The sequence below is a fragment of the Erythrolamprus reginae genome, chromosome 4, assembly GCF_031021105.1.
Source record: "Erythrolamprus reginae isolate rEryReg1 chromosome 4, rEryReg1.hap1, whole genome shotgun sequence".
NCBI classification, from domain to species: domain Eukaryota; kingdom Metazoa; phylum Chordata; class Lepidosauria; order Squamata; family Dipsadidae; genus Erythrolamprus; species Erythrolamprus reginae.
Genome location: NC_091953.1, coordinates 65,745,359 through 65,754,943, shown reverse-complemented (window position 1 = coordinate 65,754,943; position 9,585 = coordinate 65,745,359). Strand labels below are relative to the sequence as shown.

The window sequence follows — 9,585 nt, the reverse complement described above, 5'->3', positions numbered from 1 at the left end:
ACCACAGGTGCCTGCAGCAGCCCCCATGAAACTGTTGCCACCCCCCATAGCTGGCGGGATGAACCCGGGACCCTGTATGGGCAGGAGCGGGGATGTGCCTGTATGTGGTGTAACCTCACCTGCCCCATAAGGGGTAGAAGACATCCACGGTGGGCCCATCCTGGATGGGCCCGGGAAGGATGGCCATTGCCCCGGCTGGGCCATCTGTCCAGCGTGGCCCGTCTGACCGATGCTGCCCGCCTGTCCGGTGCCCGCCATCTGTGCTTCTTGGGCCACTTGCCCTGCTGGGGCCGACTCCTCTTCGGGGTCTGCGCCCCATGCTGCGGTGGCAGCCGAGGAAAGCCCCTCCGGGCCTGCCCCCGACCGCCACCTCTCCAACTCGTCGAGCCGCTCCAGTACCCTGGCCCAGGAGAGAGAAGGGGACACCGCGGGTTGAGGGACTGTGGGTGCAAACCCAACCACCCCTCCCACCGGGATCCCCCCCGGGGGCCCCTCAGCCGCCGCCCGAGCCCGGGCAGACGGCCTGGCAGCCCTCCTAGGCCGCACCACAGGTTGGGCCGGGAGAGCCTTAGCTGGCCGCTTCTTAGGGGCCATTACAGACAATTAAATCTATTTTTTACCAAAGGGGAAAGTAGAGAAAACCCAACAATTAACCCCGGCCTGCGTTGGCACAAGCCTGCCTGGAGCCGCAGGCCTCCCAAGAAAAACCCCTACTGGAGGCTAATCCCACCTCCCCTTGGGCACAAGGCCCGACCCTAGGCCTTTATCCCAGGCCTCGAACCAAAAGGGGGGGAAGGAGAGTATCCTTTTCGTGCCCAGAAGGCAGCACCCCCACCACCCCCAAAGGGCAATGAGGCTCCAAACCGGAGCGGAGTCCAGCCGATGCTGGCTCCGCTATACGCAAGATGAGGCTCTTCGCAAGACCGCAGGCCACAAAATGGCGCCTCGCACGAGGTCGCCACTCAAAATGGCCGCCGGAGCAGACAACCGAACGTCTGCTCTGAAGCTTGGTCCGGGCGAAAAGGAAGAGCCCCGGGCCTGCTCGCCCTTATATAGGGCAAGCAGGCCCCGCCCGGACCAATCAGGGGCCTGGCCAATCAGGCCCCAGTCCCCCGAGCGAAGTCTCGCATCGCGAGACTTCGCCCGGGATCCAAGATGGCGGCCGCCATGAGGGACCGTGTCTCCCGGTCCCTCCAGCAAAGCCTGCCTGCCGGGTAAGTCCGGCGCTGTCATTTTATTATTTTATAGAATCTAATCTAGAAAATCGGAGGTTTTTAAAAATGCTTTTAACTGTTTCCATTCTTTTATTATTACATCTACAGAATATATTCTCTCAGAAAATAATTTTCTCTTTATATACTTTTTAGAAAATGTATGTATGTTCATCATTAATTTGAGTAAATGTACAGGGGACCTTCTGGAAAATCATAAGATCACTAGCTCACCTATTATGCTTAATTTTAATGAAGCATAAGACTTAGGAAACTCTTTTTTAAAGTACATAAATAGATTAATCATCACACCTTGTTCAACAGGAATTAAATCTTGTCTTCACTTAGATTGTTCATTGACTTTATTATCTTTCTACTTATAACATATTTTAGCATGTAAACTTTACTACAAAATGGATAAAAGTCACATGTGCCAAACCAGAAAATATACAAACAACATTCTTCATAGGGACAGTGGCCACTAACAGTTATACACATCACATAGATTCTTTTTCTCTGGAATAAAAACTATTTGTCTACTTATTGTCCCTACAACTCAAGAACAATTAATAAGAAGTATAAACATAGAACCATTTGATTTCTTCAATACAAAGCACTACACAAATGTCATAGACATAGAAAGTTTGCTCATAAATATTCTCCATTTAATATTTTAGAGCTAAAAATATATTTCAAAGGCATCTTTAATTAAATCCATCTAGGGCTGTTGGGGTTGATCAAACTCTCTCATTTCCACAGCCACCGTCTTCTATCCAATCTTGCAGCTTTACATTCTTGGAAGAAGCTGATATGACGTACTGTAGCTGAGATCTAAAATTGTACAACTGTCTATAAAAATATATAATTTTATTTCCCTTGCTGAAGGCCTGCACTGCTAAGCCTTCAATTTCTACGTTAATTTCATGTACATAGAATTTCAAGACACACACACAGTACACATGCCACATTCTTCTAGACACAACTATTATTCTAATTAGCAACGCAATGAAAGGCAATATGTCAAAGATACACATAATTTCCACTTATTAACATATGGCACAATTTAGCAGTATCTTTTATGTGCTTCCTCTACTTTGTGTTCTTTAAATGCACCCAAACCATGATTTTTAATACAAGTCTTAAGTTCAAGAATACATTTTTGCTCAAAAAGGCAGGCAAACTTGGAGTACCAGTACCAGTTACACAGGTATTGTCTTTGGATGGCATCATCCAGACCTAGGAATAGAATTTTGGAAAACAGAATATGCGGTTGGCCAAAATATCATATCGTTCTCCATAGCCTCACTTTAATCCAAATGAAAGCAAGTGGGTAATGTGTTTCTTTGCTATTATATTTGTTTTTTTTAATATTTTGCCAATTTCACTGTAAATGCCATTTCCATTCTTTTAGGTTTTACTTTTAAGGACTAAATTTTACACTTCTTAAAAATCTGAGAACGCATAAATGCATTTGCATTCCTAAAGGAGGAAGTTCAGTATTCTAATTAAGCTGGAATTCTGATGCCATTTCCCATGCAGATGATCTATTAACTACTCAACACCTAATACAGTGCCTTACATTTGAATGAAATAGTTCAATAAAATTCTCTAATTACAACTTTGTTCAATTAGCACTCCAAGTTATGTTACCTTGCGATTAATACCCTATGATTTAAATTTGTACAGGATGAACTACTATGATCGATTTGGAAAGGAGAAATATTAGGCCACAGTTTACATCACAAACAGATATGGTCCACAACATTTCAAGTTTAAAAGCAGGAGACTATGGGGAAAAAATGGAATGAGAGGGGTCTATTAATTAGTTGATATTGCTGGCTCTAGTATTCTTTTCCCATTAGAAGTTTCCAATTCTTGTAAATGCAGATATTTGTGTAAGCAGCTCACAGATCAGAATAACTGTTAAATAATATACTCAGTTTCTGTATACTTTTTCTCCAACTATTTTCGTACTTAATGTGAGAGTGCAAAGGTAATTTAATATAGTAGCAAGCACTGATCAACCTCCTATTCCTAAAGGCCATGGGCTATTGCTGGGAGAGAGCCACCAAATCAACAATGATATTCATTCATTCATGTGTATAATATGTAATGAAATGCTTATAATCCATTTTATCTACACTTTATATAGATAAAAACCTCGTTACAAGGGTTACGTAGTCCTTTGGAATTGATCTCCAAAAAGTACTTTTGGTCCTGCATGCAATGCTTTAAAACAGCTCCTTAGTTTTGGGAAACAAAATGGCTGATTTAATGTACTGCAAACAAGTGCTACCTTTGTGTTCCTGACTATTTCAAATAAAACATCCAAAGCTTTGTATAGGTCTCCTCTGTATGACTTAATTAAAGGATACAGATAACCATGCCACTTTAGAATATATTTTTCATTCTTCAGGGTAGATTGGGCCCTTTGTATGAATTCATGGTTATTTGATTGTTGATTCTCTTTAGACACTTCACTGCTGATAATGATCAACTGCCACCATTCACATTATGATCCTCAATCATCATCCACATGTTCACATCAAGCAATGAAAAAAAAATAAAGGCCACCTGATTTAACAGCACTATAAAACTAATAGGCATTTGTTTAAGTTTGAGGTGCCTTACAACAAAAAGAAAATCTAACTATGGTTATGCACAGTAGTATTGAATAAAGTTAATTTTATTACAATCTTTCTTGCTATATTTTATGAATCAAGAAACAAGTATGATCACAGTATCAGAAAGGTAATAACACCACCCAGTCAAGATTACAGATCAGGGAACTCAACAAGGCAGTATCTTTAGCTAGAAATCTTGGTCCTCTAAATTATTTGTAAAGTATTGCGTTGATCAGCTTTGCTGCATTTTGAATACAATTTGGTAAAGAAATATCAAAAGAAAGCAGTTTTAATATATATATATATACATGCTTCTCAAAAGCATGTTAAAATGCAAGGATTTGTATGTTTTCACACATATGTTTCTACTTATTTTCTACATATTATTATGTTCAAAGTTGTGAGAAAGAATTGAATACATGAAAGTTAATTTAAGCTTCGTTTTACATGAATTTTGGTCCTGCTGGGGAGCTAGTAAAAGATTACAGTATGTGCGAATGTAGTAGAGGTTCCCCACTCAGTTCCCCGGGTTTTTAAGAACATAATTAGCTTCTTGTGAATCACAAACAATTCAAACCATAGTAATAAAAATTAATTTCACAGATATGCTGAAATGATCTTTGCCAAAAGTGGGATACATATGAGCAAGAAATTATCACCACCATTCATTTTTGTTCAAAGAAATACTAAAAAAGTGATAGCAGTTGTTATTCAATTTAGTGTTATATGTCAACATGGTTATACTTCTGCCAATATTAAAATACATACTATTTATCTTCTTTAGTGTCAACATGTTTCTTATCCAGTTTGTGTGTGTGTGTATGGAGAGAGAGAGAGAGAGAGTTTCTTGCATTAAAGTACTGTATCTTAAATTGCTGATGCTGAAAAACATAGTTAGATTCACACTTTAGGCTAATCGCTAAAGCCAAGTCAAGAAACCACTTTATTGTTTGTATAATTGAACCAGAGATTTTGCTATGGTTTATGACAGGGACTGGTAACCTTTAGAAATGATGGATACCATTATACAATCTCACACAATAGTGAAAGTTCCAAGCACATAACTGCATTTTTGTAATGACAAAATGACATACAATTATCTAATCCTGGGTTCCCACAGAAGAATGGTAAGATTCCATGTGAGAGCACAGCATTTTAAAAAAAAGTAGCATTCTGCAGAATTTATTTGGACTTTTTGATGCCTACATGTTACCCATTCCCACCTATGGCTACAGCAAAGCCTTGCCTCTCTTCTGATCCATTTTACTGCTCTTTGGAGAAACAATGGACACAGATAGATGATTGAATACTACCATTGGATGATTGGATACTGTGCATGTGCAGAAGCATCATGAATGCACCTGAGCATGCGCACAAAACGGTACTGATGGGATTTAGAACCCATCACTGATTTGTTAGTGGTTTTGTGTACTTATGATTCCAAAAATATTTCAAACTGGTTGTTAAAAAAAAAAACCACAGTCATAGGAAAACTGAATCACTGTTCTATGTAATATGTAGATTTACTGTATAAATAATCGGATAAAAAATCTCAACTACCAATGATTTGTGATAACATACTGAACTTTTATATTTCCTTTTCTTTAGTGACCTCCTTTTGAGTCTCAAACATAAGAATTAATGTCTCTAGCAGGAACAATAGTGTTTGCTCAATTTTCCTCAAAATTAGGGGAATGATTAAAATTAGCCAGCACAGAATTAAAAACACAGATAAATAATATTTAATATTAAAATACATAATTTTAAAGTACTATTTAAAATTTATTATAAAATGAAAATTGTTGGTTTTGAAGGGATCTTTTCTTTCCTCCAAAAGGAAATAGACTAGCTGGATGCCTGGCTAAGGTTACAGATACCCTTGCTTGATGATTATTCTACAAGAGAAGGCATTTGAGAAGGCTTGACATAATTACAATTCTACATTGAATAAACATTCACTTTTCCTTTAAAAATAAAATGATTATCATTTATCTATAAAAAAAACCCCAATTCCAAATGTTCAATTTGAGTTAATACATACTGGTTAACTTATGACAACAGAAAAGGCAGCTAATTTTGTAAAAGACAAGTTAATTCTCCTAGAGAATTACCAGCTCAACTGGTAGCATATTTTTGATTATTGCAGCTTTAAATATCTATTTTTCTATGAAAGATGATTAGCCTCAATATAGTTGCCCTAGATTTAGGAATATTATGGCGCTAATTCACCTACTAAGAGCACAGGGCAAGTATGATGATTGCCAGTTTTCAAATTTCCCCAAATTATGAGTAGTGTTATAAGTAGAATTCAACTTTAATCCTTGATATGTTCTATATTATTTTAAATGTCCAGGTAGGCTTAACAGATCCCCTCCCCAAAAAAACTATATTCCCCGAGTCCAAATACTATGTTGGACCTTGGAAAGGCAGGGAACACTGATATTCAGGTTTTTTTTAAATTAAAATGGCAATTGTTGAGATAACTGCTTTGGTTCTGTTGGCAGGAATCTCATGTGGCAGTAAATTGTCACAGTTCCTACATTTTAACTGCTTAAATATTATTTCATGGAAACTGTAACAATGTATAAATGACTGCAAATTTCAGTCAGTTATAGAATTTTTTCATATTTCAAAAAGAAAATACAAAATACTTTTTTAGATAGAGTTTGCCTTCCGATTTAATTTTAAAGGGAACGTATTTCTCTCAGATCTGTTAAACATGTTTTAACATAAATTATGTTTGTATTTTGCCTCCAACAATTGAAAAGAGTAGGTGAAAGAAGTTCTTATTCAAAGTCAACATTTTGAAAAAGAGTCCAAGGGAAAAAAAGAGTTCTGTTGATCTAAACTATTAAATAAAACTCTTAAAGGTATTATTTCTATAGCAAACCAGGTATCCAATCAAGATATATCTGGATGATACAGTGATTTGGGAGACAGTGTGGGAATCTCTTGAGCTTTGACCTGAAAACCTGAAATCAAAATTCTACCAAGATGAGGTCGATTCATCTAATGGAATGCTTGAAGCTATGAAAAAGGGCTTATACTGGCATTTTCTAATAAGAGAAGGAAATATGGCTTCCAAAACAGTACAGTGTCTAAGAAGTGGGTCTTTTCGCTTGAAATACAGATTCTATGATTACATACCAAAAGGCTGGGACAGGGCATGTAGACAATATTTGGCCAATGTAGTTTATTTATGAAAGCAATTGATGATGCGCTAGTGTTGTTTACCTTTCAATTTTTTTCTGCAGGCAAGATGTAGGAGTCTGTTTACCGCCCTTGCTGCTGTCATGCTTATCAAAGACATTAATGCCTACACTTTAGTAAAAGGCAGTGAAGATCTTATTTTGCCCTAGCCCTAAAATAGGCCACAAGTGGGAAACTTGTTTGATGCTGAAGACCACTTTGAAGAAAGGAAAGACAAACCCTTTCAGATGTATGAAGGTTAGATCATTTAAATATTTTAATAAATGAAAGTTAATAAGTTGTAAAGATTCTAAGAATGGAATTCACAGGTTGATTCAAGAGTTTCACATGTTAATGACAGTACTTTTGCAAGTATCTGAGTTTCAAAGATGTCCCAAGAAAAGGATATTTAATAGAAATAATGAAAATACCCTGGTTACCTGTAAAGAAGAAGGATTGTGAATTGATATGATACCCTGTTTTTCTGTTTCATATTACTTATGGAATAATCAACAATGGGGGGGGGGAGAAAATTAACAGTGCATGATCTTAAGACAAATAGGTAAAGAAAATCAAAATTTAATAATTTCAAAGAGTGTGGGGCTTCAGAGTTTAATGGTGGAGGTTTAACAACAGGTTAGTTGTTAATTAGTTATTAGTTGTTTAGTTGGCAACTATGGCTGATACTTTCACAGGCAAAGATGGCCATGACCACAGTTGCCAGTGAAAAATCAGAAAATCAGTTGTCTAGGCCACCATCACCGAACCCTGGAGCCCAACACATCGCAACAGATACTGGCCATGAAAGACTACACCAGTATATTCAAAGAGATTGCATGCAAAAGAAGGCCTATACTCTACTGACTTCCAAAGTCTTTAGGCATGTTTACATTTCACTGCAATGTACAACTTAATTATTTTAGAGTAAAACATTAATAACTGTAAATTCATGAGATTGGTCTGTACTGGTTAATCAATATTAGTGGGCATTAAACTCCCAGAAAAATCTGTTCTTTTCCATACAATGTGCTATGTTTTTGAAAGGGATAGAAACTGCAACAGCAGTTGTGTTAAATTAATTTTTTACAATTAACAATTAATTAAAATGTGTTAAATAAGTGTGTTAAAACTCTGGTGTAACTGATTTATTAGATGGTGCTTTAATTTAATTTTCCACCCATAGAGCAGGAATACCCTCACTCGCAGCAAGAAACAGTGAATTGGTCTTAATATGTAACACATAGCCTTTCATGTCACTCCTAGTTGTCAGAAGATGAACTGGGATACTCAGATTTCACAGTAAGCATTGGTTAAGGAAACAGTTGATAAAATTGAATCAAACCTGTTCTATCAGAGGTAGAATCACCATTATATTCTACAGATCATCATTTCTTTCTAAATAAAAATATGACATGGGATATTTTTAATAGTTTGATAGTAAAGGATTAGCACCTCTGGACAGTGGAATCTTGGATTTATTCACAGATGGGAATGGTTCAGACATATTATACCTCCAAGGCCTGTGTACAGTACCTAAAAGCCCCCCCCCCCTTATGTTGCCTGAACCTCTCCAGACAATTGAGGTACTGAATATTTTAGCAGGCTACCAAACCTCTTCATTTAAGGGAAATGGTAAACTACTTAATTGGCACATGAACTTTACCACAGTTTATATACTCCAGTCAATCAGTTCACTAAAAATGCAGTCTTGAAATCTTTGGCAAGGCAGGAAACCTTGTGTGCTTATACCCAGGTTTTATAATGAGATTAAATTAATTTGACAGCCGTATTCATACCTGGGTGGGAGCTGTAATACACACCTAACTTTTTTTCTCTTCTTAATTCAAGCAAGGCCAGCACATGTGCTTGGTAGTGGATCTCATCTATGCTGGACACTATTTCATGGAAGTCAGGTTTCTGTCACAGATCTAAGGCAAACATCACAATTTACAGGAAAGAAAATGAGGACATCAATACATTGTGCGTTGTTAGGAGATACACCTTTATAACACAGTAGCAGTTATTATTATCTCTGGATTTTCTATGTCCTTTTTGCTTTGGACCATCCTCAGTTCCAGCTGGGCTGAATTAGGTTTGTTTCCTTCTCCAGCTTGGGCTTAAAAGAAAACAAACAGAAAACACAATACCATGGAAATTTAATATTAGTATAAAACAGCACAGAATAAAATCTCAGTTCCTCTAGACCTACAACTCTCCCATCATCAATAAACTTTGCTGTCCTTCTACTACAGTTTTAAAATCAGTGCACGAACTTTTAATATATAGAATATTAATAATAATTGTGAAATCTGTAAGTCTCAGATATGCAGGGTTTTGTTGTTGTTTTTTTGTGATGACCCCAAATCTTTGAATGCTGTCTCTGGGAAATAAATCTACTCTGCTGTCACTAGCTGTTGGAAGATATTAACAATTTATTTACAGGTAGACCTATGGTCATAATGGAGCCTGCCCACTGCAGTTGTAAATCGTGATGGTCATAAAATGACTCAATCATTAACCAAATCAATTTGTATTTATGTTTTAGTGAAGTTGTGGTGTCT

At 37.4% G+C, this 9,585-nt stretch overlaps 1 protein-coding gene across 6 annotated transcripts in view; it reads right to left on the bottom strand.

Moving 5' to 3' along the window:
• Positions 1–1,555: 1,555 nt before the first annotated feature.
• Positions 1,556–9,585, bottom strand: part of PDXK (pyridoxal kinase) — a 52,032-nt gene continuing 44,002 nt past the window's right edge. Inside the window, exons 11-12 of one of the 6 annotated variants that reach the window (XR_011559012.1) lie at positions 8,821–9,140; positions 1,556–7,464 (exon numbers count right to left, since the gene is read on the bottom strand). Coding sequence is in view for 2 of the 6 variants with exons in the window: in XM_070750507.1 (XP_070606608.1) it covers positions 9,028–9,140 (113 nt within the window). In the remaining 4 variants the exon portion in view is untranslated. Of the gene's footprint in view, positions 9,141–9,585 lie in introns of all 6 variants that reach the window. The other 5 variants (XR_011559014.1, XR_011559013.1, XR_011559015.1 and 2 more) reach the window with 5 other exon arrangements.